Source organism: Melanerpes formicivorus, unplaced genomic scaffold (genome assembly GCF_026170545.1).
Source record: "Melanerpes formicivorus ecotype bairdi unplaced genomic scaffold, bMelFor1.0.p_v2 SCAF_92, whole genome shotgun sequence".
Lineage (NCBI taxonomy): Eukaryota > Metazoa > Chordata > Aves > Piciformes > Picidae > Melanerpes > Melanerpes formicivorus.
The window spans coordinates 2,491,061-2,512,385 of record NW_027142444.1 but is presented as its reverse complement, the minus strand read 5'-3'; the positions used below and the strand labels follow the sequence as shown (position 1 = coordinate 2,512,385).

At 59.6% G+C, this 21,325-nt stretch overlaps 1 protein-coding gene across 1 annotated transcript in view; it reads right to left on the bottom strand.

The window, feature by feature from the left end:
• Positions 1 to 2,644: 2,644 nt before the first annotated feature.
• ADAMTS3 (ADAM metallopeptidase with thrombospondin type 1 motif 3) overlaps positions 2,645 to 21,325 on the bottom strand; it is a 63,909-nt gene continuing 45,228 nt past the window's right edge. The window contains exons 8-22 of the mRNA XM_068165713.1: positions 20,975 to 21,080; positions 19,383 to 19,526; positions 18,056 to 18,188; positions 16,531 to 16,644; positions 15,680 to 15,825; positions 14,878 to 15,053; positions 14,194 to 14,327; positions 13,010 to 13,133; positions 12,719 to 12,799; positions 11,174 to 11,337; positions 10,305 to 10,470; positions 8,727 to 8,859; positions 7,535 to 7,742; positions 6,308 to 6,425; positions 2,645 to 4,842 (exon numbers count right to left, since the gene is read on the bottom strand). Of these exons, the coding sequence (XP_068021814.1) occupies positions 4,265 to 4,842; positions 6,308 to 6,425; positions 7,535 to 7,742; positions 8,727 to 8,859; positions 10,305 to 10,470; positions 11,174 to 11,337; positions 12,719 to 12,799; positions 13,010 to 13,133; positions 14,194 to 14,327; positions 14,878 to 15,053; positions 15,680 to 15,825; positions 16,531 to 16,644; positions 18,056 to 18,188; positions 19,383 to 19,526; positions 20,975 to 21,080 (2,525 nt within the window). The 3' untranslated portion in view covers positions 2,645 to 4,264. The remainder of the gene's footprint in view (positions 4,843 to 6,307; positions 6,426 to 7,534; positions 7,743 to 8,726; positions 8,860 to 10,304; positions 10,471 to 11,173; positions 11,338 to 12,718; positions 12,800 to 13,009; positions 13,134 to 14,193; positions 14,328 to 14,877; positions 15,054 to 15,679; positions 15,826 to 16,530; positions 16,645 to 18,055; positions 18,189 to 19,382; positions 19,527 to 20,974; positions 21,081 to 21,325) is intronic.

Here is a 21,325-nt window from a genome sequence, read left to right as displayed (position 1 = left end):
AGGAGCAGCCCAAGCCGAGCTCAGAGCAGCCCCCAGAGACCAGGAACAGCCCAAGCCAAGCTCAAAGCAGCCCCCAGAGACCAGGAACAGCCCAAGCCGAGCTCAAAGCAGCCCCCAGAGACCAGGAACAGCCCAAGCCGAGCTCAGAGCAGCCCCCAGAGACCAGGAACAGCCCAAGCCGAGCTCAGAGCAGCCCCCAGAGACCAGGAACAGCCCAAGCCAAGCTCAAAGCAGCCCCCAGAGACCAGGAACAGCCCAAGCCGAGCTCAAAGCAGCCCCCAGAGACCAGGAGCATCCCAAGCCGAGCTCAAAGCAGCCCCCAGAGACCAGGAACAGCCCAAGCCGAGCTCAAAGCAGCCTCCAGAGACCAGGAACAGCCCAAGCCGAGCCCAAAGCAGCCCCCAGAGACCAGGAACAGCCCAAGCCAAGCTCAGAGCAGCCCCCAGAGACCAGGAACAGCCCGAGCCAAGCTCAAAGCAGCCCCCAGAGACCAGGAACAGCCCAAGCCGAGCCCAAAGCAGCCCCCAGAGACCAGGAACAGCCCAAGCCAAGCTCAGAGCAGCCCCCAGAGACCAGGAGCATCCCAAGCCAAGCTCAAAGCAGCCCCCAGAGACCAGGAACAGCCCAAGCCGAGCTCAAAGCAGCCCCCAGAGACCAGGAGCATCCCAAGCCAAGCTCAAAGCAGCCCCCAGAGACCAGGAGCATCCCAAGCCGAGCTCAAAGCAGCCCCCAGAGACCAGGAGCATCCCAAGCCAAGCTCAAAGCAGCCCCCAGAGACCAGGAACAGCCCAAGCCGAGCTCAAAGCAGCCCCCAGAGACCAGGAACAGCCCAAGCCGAGCTCAAAGCAGCCCCCAGAGACCAGGAGCAGCCCAAGCCGAGCTCAAAGCAGCCCCCAGAGACCAGGAGCAGCCCAAGCCGAGCTCAAAGCAGCCCCCTCCCCAACCCACTCACCCAGGACACCCCCACTTACAGCTTCAAGAGCTCCACAGCAGCAGCAGCTCCTCCGTGCAGCAAGGAGGCAAAGCTGCAGCCCCAGGCAGAGCAGAGAGGGAAGAGACCCTGCAGCTCCTGGCTGATGCAGGGAGGAGGAAAAGGAGGAGGAGGAGGAGGAAGGAGGGACTGGAGGAGCAGCCCCAAGCCAAGCTCTGAGGGCAGGGAGCTGTTACCTGCAGCCACCACTGTCCTGGGATGCCTGGCTGCAAATCGGGGCTGGGTTTCCCCCCTTGGTTTCCTCCCCCAGCCCAGCCCCCACCCAGCAGCCCCCTCCAGGGGTCCCAGCTGCAGGGGAGCAGCTCAGAGCATCCTCAGCTCAGCAAAGCTCTGCCAGCCCCCGGTCCTGCATGCTGAGCTGCAGCCTCCGTGGCAGGAGGGGAGGCTGAGGCTGGGGCTGAGGAACAATTTCTTTGCTGCCAGAGTGGTCAGGGGCTGGAGCAGGCTGCCCAGGGAGGTGGTTCTCAGGCTGCCCAGCACAGGACTTGGTCTCTGTTTCCAAAGTGGCCACATGAGGCTAGCGTGGGGCTCCAGGCATGCAGGACCTGGGCTGCTCCTGCCCCCAACCACCCAGGACTTGAGCTCTGTTTTTAAAGTGGCTCCATGATCCCCCTCTGGAGCCCCAGCCATGCAGCTCCAGCCCTGGGGCAGGCCCAGGCAGGTCCCCAACAGCCAGCACGAACCCAGGGACCTGTTGCCCCACGGGTGGCCCCAGGAGCTGGCCACCAGCCAATGAGCAGGGGAGAGCAGAGCCAGGTCAGGAGCTTCAGTGGCAGTTTGGGCTTCTGGAAGGGGTGCCCTTGGCTGGTGGTGATGATGATGATGATGGTGTGGTCACCTCCTGGGGCAGTGGCAGCTGCTGGCTGGGACAGCCCTGCCTGGGAGGAGGATGGAAATCCTGTGTCCTCCTGCAGCTGCTCAGCACCCTTCTTGGAGCTGGGCTACCTGTGGGGAAGAGCAGAGCTGCCCAGGAGTGCTCTGCCAACCCTCAGCCCTCCAGGGCCCAGGAGTCACCCCTGGGCTCTCACCCCAGCAGCTCCAGGTGTGGCTCCAGTGGCTGCAGCCCAGCTGCTGCCAGCTGCCTGCTGCCAGCTCCCTGCAGTGCCAGGAGCAGGAGCTGAGGCTGGAGCAATGCTGGGGCTCCAGCTTTGGCAGGATAGGTTCCAGCTCTGGAGGGATGGGATCCATCCCTGGCTGCCCATGGCCTGGGACTGCTGGGGGGATTGTGGTGGCATCACAGAGGTGCAAAGGGGCAGCCCCCCCCCCCCCCCCCCCCCAAAACTCTTTTGGTTGGAAGAGACCTCCAAGATTGAGTCCAACCATCAACCTAAGCCCACCCTGGCCATCAACCCATGGCCCCAAGTGCCACATCCACAGTGGGGAGGGGGTGCTGCCAACACTTGCACCTTCAAGAGCCCATTCAGAAACTCGAGGTGCTGGGAACACAGCTCCTGTTGCTGGGCTGGGGTTGGGTGGGTGGGTTTTAAAGGGCAAGACCAACGTCCCCTCTGCAGCAGCTCAGCTGCCTCAGCTCCTGCTCTGGCCCCCAGGTGCCTGTTGGCATCAGCCTGGCCCCCTCCTGGCACAGAGGGGAGGCAGCAGCCCTCAGAGGCAGTGTTCAGCAGATCAAAGACCATCAGGAACTCAGCTCTCAATAAATATCTTTAGTTCTCCATCCTATGTACAAGCACTTTACAGCAACCTGGCAGAGAGGGGCTGGGGACAGGGCAGGGCATCAGTGACACAGGGGAGTGTGGTGGTGGTGGAGCCTGCTGACACAGCCATCCCTTCCTTCACAGCAACACTGCCAGCAGGGGAAAACCAGCTCAGCCCAGCCCAGCCCAGCCCAGCCCTGCCCTGCCCTGCCACAGCTGCTTCTTGGCACCTCCAGGAGGCTTCTCCAGGCTCAGTGATGACAGATGGGGCAGGGGGGGAGCGGGGCTTGTGGTGCCTTGTGACAGCACTGCCAGGCTGCCCATGGCTCCTGGCACGGGTCTGAGCCCCTTGGCTGCAGAAGACCCACAGGATGGTGATGCTGCTCCCAGGATGGAGCAGTGCCAGCTCCACATCCACCCCAAATGTTGGCCAGCATCTCGCCAGTACCTGAAATCATGGCTCCAGCCCAGCACTGGAGGGACCCCAAAGGTCTCAAACCAGCCCAGGACTGGAGTGATCCCAGAAGTCCTACACCAGCCCAGCACTGGAGGGACCCCAAAGGCCCTACACCAGCCCAGGACTGGAGGGACCCCAAAGGTCCTACACCAGCTCAGCACTGGAGGGACCCCAAAGGTCTTAAACCAGCCTGTGACTGGAGTGATCCCAGAGGTCCTACAGCAGCCCAGCACTGGAGGGACCCCAAAGGTCTTAAACCAGCCTGTGACTGGAGTGATCCCAGAGGTCCTACAGCAGCCCAGCACTGGAGTGACCTCAATGGTCTCAAACCAGCCTGTGACTGGAGTGATCCCAGAGGTCCTACCCCAGCTTTCACTGGACAGGTGGCTGCAGGGAGACTTGGACCTTCATAGTTACACTTCAAGTCCCTGCTCCCAAGGGAGCCATCTGGCTGCTGATGCCCCAGAGGGCCCTTTCCTGGGCAGCAGGCGGAGCTCCCATGCACACCCAAGTCCTCCTTGTAGGACAGCGCTGCCGGGAACGGCGCTAAGGCAGCTGGGGGTGGCAGCATGGGGACAGGGTGGGGTGACAGCACAGAGCTCCTGCCCATCACACCAACCCCCTGCAGTCTCCAGTATGTACACAGCAGCTGTCAGTCCCCCTGGGCAGCATCTGTCTGCGGAGGGACAGCAGCAGGACAAGTCCTGTGGCTCCAGCTGTGGTCTGGGTCAGCGCTGGGGTACCTCTCGTCGTGGGGGGGCATCCTTCTACCTGTGAGCGTTTGAAACCAGAACCAGGGAGGAGAGAGTGCTGAGGTCTGGAGGGGCCACTTCCCTCTGCCAGAGCTTGGCTGATGCCCCCAGCCACTCCAGCTCGTGGCCAGGAAGGTTCTTTGGTGCTTTCCTCCAAGGCGCCGTTCAAGCCAGCCAGGTGAGGCGGAGGAGTGACTCGAAAGTGAACCAGCACTTCTTGTCCTTCTTATCTACATCAGCTGAGGGCCTCAGGGTCCTGCCAGCAGCCAGCAGCACGAGCCAGAGCCAGCAGCTGAGGGCCTGGGTGTCCTGCCTGGGGGACAGCAGCAGGCGCCAGGGTGTCCGGGAGCGGCCCCCAAGCGCCGCACCGCGCCTCCGGCAAGGGCTCTCCTGCGCCGGCTGCCCACCCTCAGCTTCCCACGGCGGAGGACCCTGAGGGCCACCTCTTCTCAGCGTGCTTCTGGCTCTTCTGGGAGGTCCTCCCGGCTGGAGAAGGAGCACCCGCAGTGGTGTTCTGAGCCGGCAGCGCCGGCACCGACGCTGGGGCGCGCTGGGGGCCGAGGCTGCTGCTGCCGTTGGCGGGCGGCTGGTGGAGCGAAGCGGCCAGCCTGGAAGCCTTCCTGACCTGGGGAGCTCTCCAGGGAGGGAGCTCAGCACCTCTGGGCTGGGCGCTGGAGGGGGAGATGTGCGTTTCCGTGTCCTCCTCGGCAGGGGGAAGCCTGCCCAGCGGCCTCCTCCCGGGCAGCAGCTGCGGGCGGCGGGGCGCCGGCGGCGTGGGCAGCGGCGGTGCCCCGGGCGGGAGGCTGCCGTCGCCCATCTGCGCCTGCTGGGTGCTGGCAGCGGGGCTGAGGAAGGGAGGGGGCGGGGTGCCGCCGCGCCTGCCGCTGCAGGACTCGCAGCACAGCTTCTTGTAGCCGGGGATGGAGCAGTATCTGGCCAGCACTTCCATCTGGCAGAAGATGGATTTGTCTCCCAGGCAGGGCTCGTCTGCAACACAGGCGGAAAGGTTGAGCGCTCTAAACCTCACCAAGGCTCTGCCCAGCGCCCCACCAGCGACTGCAGGGCCAAGCAACCCCCCAGGGGATCACCAGCCCACAGGAAGGAAGGGGCTTGGTGGTCAGCAAGTTCCTCCAGAAGCCACTAGAGGCAAGCTGAGATGCTCCATCTCAGGAACACTGGAAGAGGTTGCCCAGGGAGGTGGCTGGGGCCCCAGGCCTGGAGATATTCAAAGTGGAGCTCAACAGGGCTCTGGGCAACCTGATCTAGTTGAGGATGCCCCTGCTCACTGCAGGGGGGTTGGACTGGATGACCTTGGGAGGTCCCTTCCAACCCAGACCACTCTATGATGATCTCCTGACATGGATGCCTCTGGAGATCACCTAGGCCAAGCCACAACCACTCAGACCTAAATACAGGTCTTTTGTTCTTCATTCTGGAGGGACTCTGCTCAGGCACTGGAATAGGTTACCCAGGAAGGTGGTGGAGTCCCCATCCCTGGAGGTGTTGAAGAAACATGTGGCCATGACACTTGGGGACAGTTTGGTGGCCATGGGTGATTGATAGGCTGGGACTCTATGACCTTAGAGGTCTTAGAGGGTTCAGTGATGATCATGGAGGACTCTATGGTCTCAGAGGGTCCAGTGATGATCATGGAGGACTCTATGATCTCAGAGGTCCACTGATGATCATGGAGGACTCTATGGTCTCAGAGGGTCCAGTGATGATCATGGAGGGCTCTATGATCTCAGAGGGTCCAGTGATGATCATGGAGGACTCTATGATCTCAGAGGTCCACTGATGATCATGGAGGACTCTATGGTCTCAGAGGGTCCAGTGATGATCATGGAGGACTCTATGATCTTAGAGGTCCACTGATGATCATGGAGGACTCTATGATCTCAGAGGGTCCAGTGATGATCATGGAGGACTCTATGATCTTAGAGGTCCACTGATGATCATGGAGGACTCTATGATCTCAGAGGGTCCAGTGATGATCATGGAGGACTCTATGATCTTAGAGGTCCACTGATGATCATGGAGGACTCTATGGTCTCAGAGGGTCCAGTGATGATCATGGAGGACTCTATGATCTCAGAGGGTCCAGTGATGATCATCATGGAGGGCTCTATGATCTTAGAAGCCCAGTGATGATCATGGAGGACTCTATGATCTCAGAGGGTCCAATGATGATCATGGAGGGCTCTATGATCTTAGAGGTCCACTGATGATCATGGAGGACTCTGTGGTCTCAGAGGGTCCAATGATGATCATGGAGGGCTCTATGATCTTAGAAGCCCAGTGATGACCATGGAGGACTCTGTGGTCTTAGAGCTGCAACCCCAACAAGTCTGTGTGTGACACCTCTACCCTGCTCTGTGCCAGCAAGGCAGGCTGTGCTGGGCCAGGACTCGTGCCCTCCCTCAGCTGGAGCTGGTGGCAGATGCTCTCTCACCGTTGCAGGGAGCCAGCTTGCAGGCTCTGACTGTCTGAGGCTTCTCCCCGTCGCAGCGGTCCCCGGCGCGGCAGGTCAGCTGCCGCCGCTCCGTTCCCTCCCCGCAGGTCACCGAGCACTGGGGGGCAGACAGGAGACAGGTGAGCAGCTTCAGCTGCCACAGCCACGGGCCAGCATGTCTGCAGCAGCTCCAGGCTGGCTTTCAGGCCGGGCTGCACCTTCCAGCGGCTTGGAAGTGCAGAGCAGGGACACCTGCAGCTGGAGGAGGTGGCTCAGAGCCCCAAACAGCCTGACCCGGAATGGTGGCCAGGGGCTGGGCATCTCCCACCTCTCTGGGTGACCTGGGCCAGGCTCTCACCACCATCAAACATTGCTTCCTCCTCTCCAGTCTGAGTATCCTTCTTTTGGCTCAGACCATCACCTCTTGTCCTGTCACATCAGCCCCTGGCCAAAAATCTGTCTGCTGAGACCTCACCTGGACTGCTGTGCACAGCTATGGGAACCTCAACCCAGGAGAAACAGGGGAGTGGGTCTAGAGGGGGCCACAAAGCTGCTCAGAGGGCTGCAGAACCTCTAGATTGTGAAGACAGGCTGGAAGAGTTGGAGCTGTTCAGCCTGGAGAAGAGAAGGCTGCAGGGAGAGCTCAGAGCTGCATTTCAGTGCCTGCAGGGCACCTCCAGGCAGGCTGGGGAGGGACTGTTCAGAAGGGGCTGTGGGGACAGAGCTCTTCAGTCTGGAGAAGGCTGCAGGGAGACCTCAGAGCTGTAAGGTGTTCAAGAGGGGACTGGATGTGGCACTTGGTGCCATGGTTTAGTTGTCAGGGGGTGTTGGGTGACAGGTTGGACTTGGTGATCTCTGAGGTCTCTTCCAACCTTATTGATTCTATGATTCAATATCTGCAGGGCACCTCCAGGCAGGCTGGGGAGGGACTGCTCAGAAGGGGCTGTGGGGACAGGCCGAGGGGCACTGGTCTGAAACTGGAGCAGGGCAGAGTTAGGCTGGAGCTCAGGAGCAAGTTCTGCCCCATGAGGGTAGGGAGGCACTGGCACAGGCTGCCCAGGGACGAGGTTGCTGTCTCCATCCCTGCAGCCACTCAAGCTCAGCCTCCGTGTGGCCCTGGGCAGCCTGCCCCAGCTGGCGCTGCCCCCGCCGCCTGCAGCGGGGTTTGGCCAAGACGCCCCCTGAGGGCCCCCCCTTGCACCCCAGCGTGAGGGTGCCCGTGCCCACCTCAGACCAGGGTCCCGCTCTCCAGGGCGCCGGGCAGGGCAGGCGGTTGCAGGGCCGGCGGCTGTCGGGGCGCTGCCCGGCGCAGTGCTTGGCGTGCACCGAGCGGTTGGCACCGTCCCGCAGCGGCTGCAGGCACCGCACCGTCCGCAGCTGGTAGCCGGAGTTCCCGCAGGTCCTGGTGCAGTGCTCCCACTCCTCTGCTGCCCAGCTGCCGAGGCAAGAGGCAGGAGATCACAGCACAGCCTCTCACCTGCCAGCCCAGGCTGCTGCCAGCCCAGGCTGCTCTTCCCTTTCTGCCAGCCCAGGCTGCCCTTCCTGCCAGCCCAGGCTGCTCTTCCCTTCCTGCCACCCCAGGCAGCCCATGATGCCACCCCAGGCTGCTCTTCCCTTCCTGCCACCCCAGGCAGCCCTTCCCTTCCTGCCACCCCAGGCAGCCCATGATGCCACCCCAGGCTGCTCTTCCCTTTCTGCCACCCCAGGCAGCCCATGATGCCACCCCAGGCTGCTCTTCCCTTCCTGCCAGCCCAGGCAGCCCTTGATGCCACCCCAGGCTGCTCTTCCCTTCCTGCCACCCCAGGCAGCCCATGATGCCACCCCAGGCTGCTCTTCCCTTCCTGCCAACCCAGGCAGCCCATGATGCCACCCCAGGCTGCTCTTCCCTTCCTGCCAGCCCAGGCAGCCCTTGATGCCACCCCAGCTGCTCTTCCCTTTCTGCCAGCCCAGGCTGCTCTTCCCTTCCTGCCAGCCCAGGCAGCCCTTGATGCCACCCCAGCTGCTCTTCCCTTTCTGCCACCCTAGGATCTGTTCAGTCTGGAGAGGAGAAGGCTGAGAGGGATCTGATCAATGTCTATCAATATGTGAGGGGTGGGGGGCAAGGGGAGGGGGCTAAGCTCTTTTGGGTGCTGCACAGGGATAAGCCAAGGACCAACAGGTTCAGGCTTGAGCAGAGAAGGTTTCAGCTCAACATGAGGAGAAACTTCTGTGCTGTGAGGGTGCCAGAGCCCTGGAGCAGGGCTCTCCAGCCTGCACAACCCCAACTCCCTCAGTCTGTCCTCAGAGGAGAGGTGCTCCAGAGGTCCCCTTTGAAGGCCAGGGGTCCCAGGGCAGAGGTAGCCTCCAAAGTCCCTCCTCAGCCTGCCTGTAGGTGCCCTCTGAAGGGCAGGGGCCTGAGGAGAGGGGCAGGGGTACTCACAGGGGCTGGGTGCATTCCTGAAGGTTGCACATCCTACGGATGGGCTTTGGCTTTTTGCTGGCTTCACAGAAGCTGCGATGAAGCATTTTGCTGTCGCTCTTCCTCCGGCACCCGTACTTGGTGTACTGGAACCCTGCAAGGCAGCACAGCTGCTGCAGCCAACTGCTGCTGCACAGCGAGGGCTCCAGGGCAGGAGGCAACAGGCTTGGCCCCTTGCTCCCACAGAGGGATCACAGAATCAACCAGGCTGGAAAAGACCTCAGAGATCATCGAGTACAACCTCTCACCCAACACCTCCTGACAGCTAAACCATGGCTCCAAGTGCCACCTCCAATCCCCTCCACCACCTCCAATCCCCTCCACCACCTCCAATCCCCTCCACCACCTCCCTGGGCAGCACATCCCAATGGCCAATCTCTCTCTCTGTGAAGAACTTTCTCCTCACCTCCAGCCTAAACCTCCCCTGGCACAGCTTGAGACTATGTCCTCTTGTTCTGGTGCTGTTTGCCTGGGAGAAGAGACCAACCCCCTCCTGGCTACAGCCTCCCTTCAGGGAGTTGGAGAGAGCAAGAAGGTCTCCCCTGAGCCTCCTCTTCTCCAGGCTAAGCAACCCCAGCTCCCTCAGCCTCTCCTCCCAGGGCTGTGCTCCAGACCCCTCCCCAGCTGTGTTGCCCTTCTCTGGACACCTTCCAGCAGCTCAACATCTTCCCTAACCTGAGGAGCCCAGAACTGGACACAGGACTCAAGGTGTGGCCTGAGCAGTGCTGAGCACAGGGCACAATGACTTTGGGTCATCCACTTTGGGTCACTTGTCATTCCTTGGCCAGGTTCCCAGGGCTAGAGGAAGGTTTCCCTGCCCAGAGCAGTGGTGCTGGTACCAGAGGAGATCTTGAAGGTCCCTTCCCAAACAGAACACTGTGACAGAAGACTAGAACAGGCTGCCCAGGGGTTGTGGATTCTCCCTCTCTGGAGAAATTCAAGACCTGCCTGGATGAGTTCTTGTGTGACCTGCTCTGGGTGACCCTGCTCTGGCAGGGGGTTGGACTGGATGAGCCTGAAGGTGTCCAGAGAAGAGCCATGAGGCTGGTGAGAGGTCTCAAGAACAAGCACTGTGAGGAGAGGCTGAGGGAGCTGGGGTGGCTTAGCCTGGAGAAGAAGAGGCTCAGGGGAGACCTTACTGCTGTCTACAACTCCCTGAAGGGAGGTTGTAGCCAGGAGGGGGTTGGTCTCTTCTCCCAGACAAGCAGCACCAGAACAAGAGGACACAGTCTCAAGCTGTGCCAGGGGAGGTTTAGGTTGGAAGTGAGGAAGAAGTTCTTCATAGAGAAAGTGATTTGCCACTGGGATGTGCTGCCCAGGGAGGTGGTGGAGTCTCCACCACTGGAGGTGTTTAGGAGGAGCCTGGCTGAGGCACTTGGTGCCATGGTTTAGTTGATGAGATGGTGCTGGGTGAGAGGTTGGACTGGATGATCTCTGAGGTCTTTCCCAGCCTGGTCGATTCTGTCATTCATCTCTCGAGGTCCCTCCCAGCCTCTGCCACTCTGTGACTCCATGAAACCCAAAGCACTCCCTGCTCACCTCCACCACAGGGCTTGGAGCACTGGGACCAGCTCTTCAAGGCCCACTCGAAGGTGTCCAGGTCCTCCTGCAGGACGTTGTTGCTGTTGATGGTGGGCACCGAGTCCTCGTGGATGATGTACTTGTAGGTCAGGCTGCAGCGCGTCTCGTTCTCCCGGGGGATGATCTGCGGGGGGGCACACGAGGTCACAGCTGCCAGGGGGGCTTGGAAAAGGCAGCAGGGGAGTGAGCACAGGGGCAGGAGGAGGAGCGGGAAGAAGATAGATAGTGGAGGAGGAGGAGGAAGATAGATAGTGGAGGAGGAAAAGGAGGAGGAAAAGGAGGAGGAGGAAGATAGTGGAGGAGGAAAAGGAGGAGGAAAAGGAGGAGGAAAAGGAGGAGGAAAAGGAGGAGGAAAAGGAGGAGGAAAAGGAGGAGGAAAAGGAGGAGGAGGAAGATAGTGGAGGAGGAGGAGGAGGAGGGGGAAGATGATAGATAGTGGAGGAGGAAGACGATAGATAGTGGAGAAGGAGGAGGAAGACGATAGTAGAGGAGGAGGAGGAGGAGGAAGGCGATAGTAGAGGAGGAGGAGGAGGAAGACGATAGAGGAGGAGGAAGATAGTAGAGGAGGAGGAAGATAGTAGAGGAGGAGGAAGATAGTAGAGGAGGAGGAGGAGGTGGAAAGGGAAAAGAAAAAGGAAAAGGAAAATAAGAGAGAAGAGAGAAGAGAGAAGAAAGAGAAGAGAGGAGAGAAGGGCTGTGGACCACCAGCCCTCTCCTCAGCGCACGTCCCTGAGGGAGGCACAGCAGGGCTTGACCCCAGCCCCAGCCCCATGCTTGTAGCAGCAGCCCCCCCCCAGCAGCCAGCCCCTGCCTGCCAGGGCTCCTACCAGCACCACCACAGCGTCGTGCAGGGGCCCGGCGGTGTGCAGGCTCTCCGTCTCCTCCTCGATGCTGTACTCCCACTCCAGGCCCAGGTCGATGAAGGAGCGGGACCTGGCCTCCTCCCCCTTCCCCTTCAGGATGTAGTGTCCTGTGGCCTGGTTCTTAAGGGCTGGGAGGGGGGACAGCGTGCCAGTGGTGCCTCCACTCCAGCACAAGGCATCTCAGCAGGCTTTGAGTGCACCTCCTGCCTCCCTCCCTCCCTCCCTCCCTCCAGTTACCAAAGGGAGGCTTTTCCACCCCAGTTTGGGGTGCAAATGTACACACAGCAGGTCAGTGAGGAAAGAGCTGAGGAAGCTGAACCCCTGAGGATCTGCCTGGGGTTGGCTCCTTGACCACACTTTAAAGCCATGTCCCCATGGAATGGGTTGGGTTGGAAGGGACCTTCAAGACTATTCAGTTCCAACCATCATCATCATTATTATTACTACTTTTAATTATTATAGTTAATTCTTAGATTTAATTCATATTAATTATCATTATTGTTATTATTGTTACTACTTACTACTACTTAATTATTATCACCACCATTATTGTTGTTATTATTGCTACTACTACTACTACTACTACTTACTGCTACTTAATTATTATTATCATCATTATTGTTGTTGTTATTGAGAGACTGGCCACTGGAACATGCTGCCCAGGGAGGTGGTGGAGTCCCCATCCCTGGAGGTGTTTAGGAGGAGCCTGGATGAGGCACCTGGTGCCATGGTTTAGTTGATGAGATGGTGTTGGGTGAGAGGTTGGACTTGATGATCTCAAAGGTCTCTTCCAACCTGGTCAACTCAACCCAACTCAACCCAACCCAATTCAACTCAACCCAACCCAATTCAACTGAACCCAACCCAACCCAATTCAACTGAACCCAACCCAACCCAATTCAACTCAACCCAACCCAAACCAATTCAACTCAACCTAATTCAACTCAACCCAACCCAACCCAATTCAACTCAATCCAACCCAACCCAACTCAACTCAACCCAACCCAACCCAACCCAATTCAACCGAACCCAACCCAACCCAATTCAACCGAACCCAACCCAACCCAATTCAACTGAACCCAACCCAACCCAATTCAACTCAACCCAACCCAATTCAACTCAACCTAACCCAACTCAACCCAATTCAACCCAACCCAACCCAATTCAACTCAACCCAACCCAACCCAACCCAATTCAACTCAACCCAACCCAACCCAACCCAATTCAACTCAACCCAACCCAACCCAACCCAACCCAATTCAACTCAACCCAACCCAACCCAACTCTACTCCACTCCACTCCATTCCACTCCGCTCATGCCCCTTGGGCAGTAGTTTGAGAGCCCTGAAGAACTCCAAGGAGAAGCAAAGGTTTGTCTGCTGAGAGCCTCCTGCTGCAGGACTCAGCCCTTACCCCCTGCAGGCATCTGCCTGGGAGGTTTTGGGTTGGTCCTCTCAGGTTCTCCTACCTCAAACCAAGCCCCCCAACCCCTCCAGGAGAAACACTTACCAAGAAAGTGGGGAGAGGCCTCATCTTCTTGGATGAACACATGTCGAGCCCCCGGAGGGATGTCAAACATCTTGAGGTACCCTTTGGCGTGGGCAGCAGCGGTGGAGAGGAGAGGGGACGGGAAGAAGAAGCGACAGCCGCGGTTAGGGAGGGCATGGCCTCACCTGGCAACTGCAACCACCACACTGCTCCCAGCTCTTGGTGCACAGCAGCTGGCAGCTTGCCTTGGGCTACCCCAGAGCAGCCAGGCAAGAGAAAGCAGAGGCAGGGAGGCAGAGAGGTGCTTCCTACCAAGCTTCTTGGGCGTGCGGGTGAAGGTTCCCTTCACCGTCCGGCAGTGGGAGTTGTCCCCGCCGCAGACACCACACTTGTCCTCCACCTTGTTGGAGCCAATCTCCTTGTCACAGCCCACTTTCTGCAGAGGGGAGAGCAGAAAACACACAAGAGAGGAGGTTTATCCTTGCTGGCCACTTGGGAGTTATGGCAGGAGCCCACTGCACAATCGTAGAAGCAAGGAATGGGTTGGGCTGGAAGGGACCTTAGAGAAGGCTCCCAGTTAGGGGTGGGAAAGAAAGGAGCTGTGAAAGAAGACCCACACTCAGAGCAGCAAGTTGCAAGAGAAGTGTTGGGGTTTGGGTTGGTTTTGTTTTCTTACTGACATCTCCTTCCAGGAAGAGAAACAAGGACAAAATGAGAAGCTCTTGGCATGGGCAAGCCCAGGGAGAGCACCAGGCTGGAAGCTGCACACAGAGCTCTTCTGAACCACAGAGTCCTACAGTGGGTTGGGTTGGAAGGGACCTTCAAAATCATCCAGTTCCAACCCCCTGCCATGGGCAGGGACACCTCCCACCAGCCCAGCTTGCTCAAAGCCTCATCCAGCCGGGCCTTGAACACCTCCAGGGAGAGGGCATCCAGGACCTCCCTGGGCAACCTGTGCCAGTGTCTCCCCACCCTCACCAGCAAGAATTTCTTCCTCCTCTCCAGATCAGTCAATCAATGCAGAGAAGAAGTCACCAGCCCAGTGCTGAGCTCTTCAATCTCAACACAAATCATCTGTACATCCTCATGGGAAGATCAGGAAGTGACTCCTGCTGTGTGCCCACTTCACTCTGAGCTGCCAGCTGAGTCATTCCGATGGAGGTGGCCTTGGTTTCTTATCCCAAGGAACAAGGGACGAGAGGAAACAGCCTCAAGTTGCCCTAAGGGAGCTTTAGGTTGGCCATGAGGAACAATTTCTTCCCCCAAAGCGTTGTCAAGGCCTGGCCCTGGCTGCCCAGTGCAGTGGTGGAGTCCCCAGCCCTGGAGGGGTTTTAAAGCTGTGGAGATGTGGTGCTGAGGGACCTGGCTCAGTGGCAACTTGACCCTTGATCCTAAGAGCCTTTTCCCAACCTCAGCTACTGGCTGGCTGTAAGCAGAGCTGGCCTGGCACACAGCAGAGCCCCAGCCCAGTGCTGAGCCCAGGGCACTGCACTCACCACACACTCCCCACGGACACAGATGCTGTAGGGATCTTTGTAGGAGCAGCGAGTGCCATCGTGTGCCAGCTGCTTCATGGAGGCAACATCTCCAGTCTCTTTGGACTGGCAGTACAGGTGGCATCTCTTGTTGGCTGTGGGGCAAGGAGAGAGAAGTGGATGCAGCAGTTAGCAGCAAGCACAGCATGGCAGGGGCTGGAAGGGACCTTTGGAGATCACCCAGTCCAACCCTCCTGCCAAGGCGGGGTCACCCAGAGAAGGCCACACAGCAACACAGCCAGGTGGGTTTGGAAGGTCTCCAGAGATGGAGACTCCACCACCTCTCTAGGCAGCCTGCTCCTTAAGTTAAAGAAGTTCCTCCTCCTGTAGAGATGCTTCAGAAGAGCATCCCACTCCAGGAGGGAGGAGAGCATGACAGCCTCTGTGCTTGCCCCTGCAGGTCTGCTGGGCTAGGTCACAGTATCACAGTACATTAGAGGTCAGAAGGGAGCTCCAGAGATCACCCAGTCCAACCCAGAGCAGCATCACCCAGGGCAGTGCTCACAGGAATGCATCCAGGTGGGTTTGGAAGGTCTCCAGAGAAGGAGACTGCACAGCCCCTCTGGGCAGGCTGGGCAGAGCCAGGAGCAGGAGCCCCAGGAGCTGTGGGAGGTGTGGGAGGGGGCAGGGCAGGGCAGCACATACGGTCAGGGTGCTCATAGGGCAGCCAGTGGTGCTTGCTGCTCTGGTGCTCGAAGTGGGCATTGCGCTGCTGGCACTGCTGCGCCCTGAAGTCCTCAAAGTGCTTGGGACACTCCTCAGGGTTGCACAGCTGGAACTCAAAATTGACCCCAGCACAGTCCTCACCTCCATTGATGGGCCTGGGAAGAGAAGAACGTTCAGGGGACTCCAAACCCCTCTGGGGGGTCTGCTTCTCACGCTGCCCTGCAGCTCGCTGAGCTCCCACCCCCCAGCCTGCATCAGCTGCAGCCCCACGATGGCTCTCCACAGGCTTTGCTCTGGAGAGCTGCCAAGGCCAGCACATCACATCTCCCACTGTGCACCTCATCCAGCTGCAGCTGCAGGTGACCTGCTCATCTCCAGTGGGGCTAAACTCTTCCCAGCGAGCTGCACCTACACCCAACACTGCTTAAGGAGGACAAACATCACATCACTGAATTGTCAGGGCTGGAAGGGAGCTCAAGGCTCAGCCAGCTCCAACACCCCTGCTATGGGCAGGGACACCTCACACCACAGCAGGTTGCTCACAGCCACATCCAGCCTGGCTGCAAACACCTCCAGGCAGGAGGCTGCCACCACCTCCCTGGGCAACCTGTGCCAGGCTCTCACCACCCTCACGGGGAACAACTTCTTCCTGACAGCCAATCTGAATCTCCCCATTCTTAGATTCTCCCAGAATGCTCCTGGCTGCTGTGGGCTTCACCCCCAACTGCCAAGCCCCTGAGAGTGCCCCCCTGGCAGCCCTCCCAGCCCCCTGCAGACCTACATGGGGTTGTTGCACTGGCGCGTGCGGAAGCGAACGCCGGTCCCGCAGCTCCGGGAGCAGGAGCCAAACTTGGTCCAGGCTCCCCAGTTGCCATCTTGCTTCAGCTGGTTGGCGTTCTTCCACATGCAGTGACCTTTGTAGCACCACTGAGAGACACCAGGCCAAGCCAGGAAGAGGGATGAGAACAGGAACAAAACCCCAACCCCGGCGTACAGCCACGGTGGGGATCAATATAGCGTCCCGAGGGGAGCTGCTGGGGTGAGAAGGGAGCTCCTGGAGAACAGGCTGAGACCTTCAGAGGTGTGAAGCTCAGCATAGGATGGCTCAGGTTGGAAGGGACCTCAGAGATCACCTCCTCCAACCCCCCTGCCATGGGCTGGGACACCTCTCGACTGGACTCAGCTGCTCAGGGCCTCATCCAACCTGGCCTTGAACCCCCAAGCAGGAGGCAGCCACAGCCTCCCTGGGCAGCCTGCTCCAGAGTCTCAGCATCCTCCTACCAAACAGCTTCCCCCTCAGCTCCAGTCTAACCCTGCTCTCCCTCAGCTTCAAACCATTCCCCCTTGGCCTGTCTCCAGACACCCTCAGCAAAAGTCTCTCTGCAGCCTTCCTGCAGGATCCCTCCAGCTCCTGGCAGGCAGCTCTAAGGTCCCCCTGGAGCCTTCTCTTCTCCAGGCTGCACACCCCCAGCTCCCTCAGCCTGTCCTCACAGCAGAGCTGCTCCAGCCCTTGGATCATCTTTGTGACCTCCTCTGGACTCACTCCAACAGCTCTGTGTCCTCCTTCTGCTCAGGACACCAGAACTGCTGGGTGGGTTTTCACTAGCCCCAGAGGGAAGCCATGGCACTCACTTTGCCAGGGGCACACTCTGTCCCATCCAGTGGAGGTCCCTTCTTTGTCTTACAGAAGTAGGGGTTGTCTGGGTGGCTGCACCACAGCTGCTTGCAGGGGTCGAAGGTTCGGAACTGAAAGAAAGGGAAGGAGAGATGGAGCTCAGGGTCAGCTCACAGAGCCATGGACTCACAGCATGGCTGGGCTGGAACAGCCCTCCAAGGTCACCCAGACCAGCCAGCAACCCAACCCCACCATGGCCCCCAAACCATGGCCCCAGGTGCCAGGGCCACAGGGTTCCTGCACACCTCCAGGCATGGGGACTCCACCACCTCCCTGGGCAGCCTCTTCCAACCCCTGACCACTCTGGCAGCAAAGACATTTTCCCTCATCTCCAACCTAACCCTCCCCTGGCACAATTTCAGCCATTGCCTCTCCTCCTATCACCTGAGACGAGGGAGCAGAGCCCAACCCCCAGCTCACTGCAGCCTCCTCTCAGGGAGCTGTAGAGAGCAATGAGGTCTCCCTCAGCCTCCTCTTTTCCCAGCTAACCATCCCCAGCGACTTCACAGAATCAACCAGGTTGGAGAAGACCTCAGAGATCATCAAGTCCAACCTATCACCTAATACCTAACACTTCAGCCCCTAACCTCCTCCTGAGGTCTATTCTCCACAAAAGGCCAATGTGGCAGCACATGGAATCATAGAATTGATAAGGTTGGAGAAGATCTCAGAGATCATCAAGTCCAACCTCTCACCCAACACCTCCTGACTACTAAACCATGGCTCCAAGGGCCACATCCAGGCTCTTCGTAAACACCTCCAGGGATGGGGACTCCACCACCTCCCTGGGCAGCACATCCCAATGGCCAATCTCTCTTGCTGGAAAGAACTTTCTCCTCACCTCCAGCCTAAACCTCCCCTGGCACAGCTTGAGACTGTGTCCTCTTGTTCTGGTTGCCTGGGAGAAGAGACCAACCCCCACCTGGCTACAGCCTCCCTTCAGGGAGTTGCAGAGAGCAAGAAGGTCTCCCCTGAGCCTCCTCTTCTCCAGGCTAAGCAACCCCAGCTCCCTCAGCCTCTCCTCCCAGGGCTGTGCTCCAGACCCCTCCCCAGCTTTGTTGCCCTTCTCTGGACACCTTCCAGCAGCTCAACATCTTTCCTAACCTGAGGAGCCCAGAACTGGACACAGGACTCAAGGTGTGGCCTGAGCAGTGCTGAGCACAGAGCAGAATGACCTCCCTGCTCCTGCTGGCCACACTATTCCTGATGCAGGCCAGGATGCCACTGGCCTTCTTGGCCCCCTGGGCACACTGCTGGCTCATGTTCAGTCCCCCTAGGTCCCTTTCAGCCTGGCTGCTCATGACACGTGGCACCGACACGCGGTGCTGACGCGCCTGACCACCAACCCGGGGGGTGGGGGGCAGGTTCCCCCCATAGCTCTCCCTCTCCTCTCTGCAGGAGATCTCTTGAGCTGCCCTTCAGTCAGGAGAAGAGGAGGACACTGGAGCTGCTGGCCAAGGGCAGGCCCAGCTGAGGACTCACAGCAGTGCACATCCTGTAGCCCACGCCGAAGTCGAAGCGGCACTGCTCGTCCATGGAGTAGTTGATGCCTGGCAGCTCGGGCAGCTTGGGCCAGTCGTGCTCAAAAGGGTCATCCAGCAGACAGTCATAAGAGCTGTGGGAAGACACAAAGGCTCAGAGCACCAGCAGGTGCTGCTCCAGCCTCTTTCTGTCCTCTTCACACAGGGTGTGAGGGGGTGGAAGGCAGCTCCGGAGATCATCCAGCCCGACCCCCGCTGCCAGAGCAGGGCCATAGGAGCTAGCACAGGGAGGTAGTGATTGCTCCCCAAGCACTGAGTTGTTTGGGCTGGAAAAGGCCTCCAAGATCATCAGGTCCAACCACCAACCCACCACCACCATGGCCATCAAACCATGGCCCCAAGTGCCACGGCCACATATTCCCTGAGCACCTCCAGGGGTGGGGACTCCACCACCTCCCTGGGGGGCTGCACAGATGGTCCCTGCTGTAGGAACTCTACAGGGCTGAACATCCCAAACCCCCCTGCTTCTGCTGGGGTGGGGGTGTGGAGGGTTACCTCCAGCCCTTCCCTGCCCTGGTGAAACCTGCACTTGGCTTTCCTGTCCCCAGAGGTAGAAACCAAACCCTCCTCCCCTCCCCCAGCGCCAAGGGCAGCATCTCAGCATGCTTTGACCTGGCTTCCACTGACTCCATGGAGCTCTGCAGCAGGACACTGCTACTGTGACACCACATCCCTTAGCACCACATCCATGTCCCTTCTGCTTATTTGGAAGAGGGCCTTTGGACAAGCCAGGGAAGAAAGGAACCACAGAAGGTCTTGGCTGGAAGGGACCTTTAGAGCTCATCTAGTCCAGACCCCCTGCAGTGAGCCAGTGACACCTTGAAGAGAGCCCAATCCATCCTGGCATTGAATGCCTCCACGGATGGGGACTCCACCACCTCCCTGAGCAGCCTGTTCCAATGCTTGACAACCCTTCCTGTGGAGAGACTGCTCCTGATCTCCAACCTGAACCTGCCCTGGCACAGCCTGAGGCTGCCAGATGCACAGAGTTATCCTCCAGAAACCAAAGGCCCATGGGAGCCACCAGCTGCTTGATGCCAAGGCTACCAGGGAAGCTCCTGGCAGCAGATGCCATGGGCTTGGAGTGCAGCCCTCAGCCAGGCTCTCCTGGGCTGAAGCTTTTCAGGTCTGGATTGGAAGGGAGGGGGGGAAAAGGGGATGGCCAAAAAAGTGATGAGAAAGGGCTGCACCAGGGGAGGCCAGGGCTGGAGACGGTGAGAAGCTTCTGTTGCCTCCACTACAGCCAGGAGGGGCTGCTGGGTCCTTACTGGATGTATCTTCTGAGCTCCTGGCCGCTGCACCTGGACCAGTGGTAGCGGTGGAAGGCAGCCTGCACCAAGGGAGCCATGACGCTGCCCATGGCTGTCTCATCGCCACACCTGTTCCCTTGCCCGTCGTGCTCCATGCCCAGCCTGCAACACACAACCAGCATCAGGGCCCTGGCAGCTCCTGCCCCTCAGCAGCCCCTGCCCCTCAGCAGTCCCTGCCCCTGAGCAGTCCCTGCCCCTCAGCAGTCCCTGCCCCTGAGCAGCCCCTGCCCCTCAGCACCCCCTGCCCCTCAGCACCCCCTGCCCCTCAGCAGCTCCTGCCCCTCAGCACCCCCTGCCCCTCAGCACCCCCTGCCCCTCAGCACCCCCTGCCCCTCACCAGCTCCTGCCCCTCAGCACCCCCTGCCCCTCAGCACCCCCTGCCCCTCAGCAGCTCCTGACCCTCAGCAGCTCCTGCCCCTCAGCACCCCCTGCCCCTCACCAGCTCCTGCCCCTCACCAGCTCCTGCCCCTCAGCAGCCCCTGCCCCTCAGCACCCCCCTGCCCCTCAGCAGCCCCTGCCCCTCACCAGCTCCTGCCCCTCAGCACCCCCTGCCCCTCAGCACCCCCTGCCCCTCAGCAGCCCCTGCCCCTCAGCAGCTCCTGCCCCTCAGCACCCCCTGCCCCTCAGCAGCCCCTGCCCCTCAGCAGCTCCTGCCCCTCAGCACCTCCTGCCCCTCACCAGCTCCTGCCCCTCAGCACCCCCTGCCCCTCAGCACCCCCCTGCCCCTCAGCACCTCCAGCCAGGGGCATGCAGAGGGCTCTCTCCACGCCGCCCTGCAAAGGGGCCCTGCTCCTGCCTTCTGCAGAGACCACCTGCAGCTCAAACTGATCTCTGACACCACAAGATAGAATTGTCAGGGTTGGAAGGGACCTCAAGGCTCAGCCAGCTCCAAACCCCTGCCATGGGCAGGGACACCTCACACCACAGCAGGTTGCTCACAGCCACCTCCAGCCTGGCTGCAAACACCTCCAGGCAGGAGGCTGCCACCACCTCCCTGGGCAGCCTGTGCCAGGCTCTCACCACCCTCATGGGGAACAACTTCTTCCTCACAGCCAATCTCAATCTCCCCACTTCTAGTTCTGCTCCATCCCCCCCAGTCCTATCCCTCCCTGACACTCTCCAAAGTCCCTCCCCAGCTTTCTTGCAGCCCCCTTCAGATCCTGGAAGGCCACAACAAGGGCTTGCTGTTTATTCAGCCAGCCAGCAGAGATCTTGGCTGCGTTACTCCCAGCCCAGCACTCCTGAGGTGGTGCCAAACCTAACAAATCATCACTCAGCAAGGAGAAAGAACTGAAGGATGTTTGACAAGCTGCTGTCTGCACTGCCTGAGCCTTCCAGCTTCTGATCCTCTCCTCACCAAGAGGAGGCATCCCCTCTCCCTCCCACTTCTCTCTTCACCGCTGAGCCCACTGCTGGATCCCGAGGGGAGGGAAATAAAACCCAGGGAGGGCTCTCAGGTGGAGCCCTCAAAATCGAAGCAGTGGAAGCAAGCAGGAGGAGGAGGAGCAGCACGTTGTGTTGGCCACCTGGTGGTGTGGGGGGAGACTTACACGTGCCCAGTTTCATGAGCAACCACAAAGGCTGAGGAGAAGCCATCCTCGTGGTTGAGGGTGCAGCTGCGGACCGGGTGGCACATGCCAGTCACGGGGGCATAGCCTGCAGGGAGACAGCACAGCAGGCAGCTGCAGGAGCATGGAGGCACAGGACACACACACACACATCCCACACAACACACACATCCCCCCCCACACCCCCATCTGGCACATCTCCAGCTGGACAGCTAGGACATTGCTTCACCCAGACTCTGTATCTGCACTGACACAACCCACACAGGATGCTAGGGGTTGGAAGGGATCTCTGAAGATCTTTTGAGTCCAACCCCCCCTGTCAGAGCAGCATAG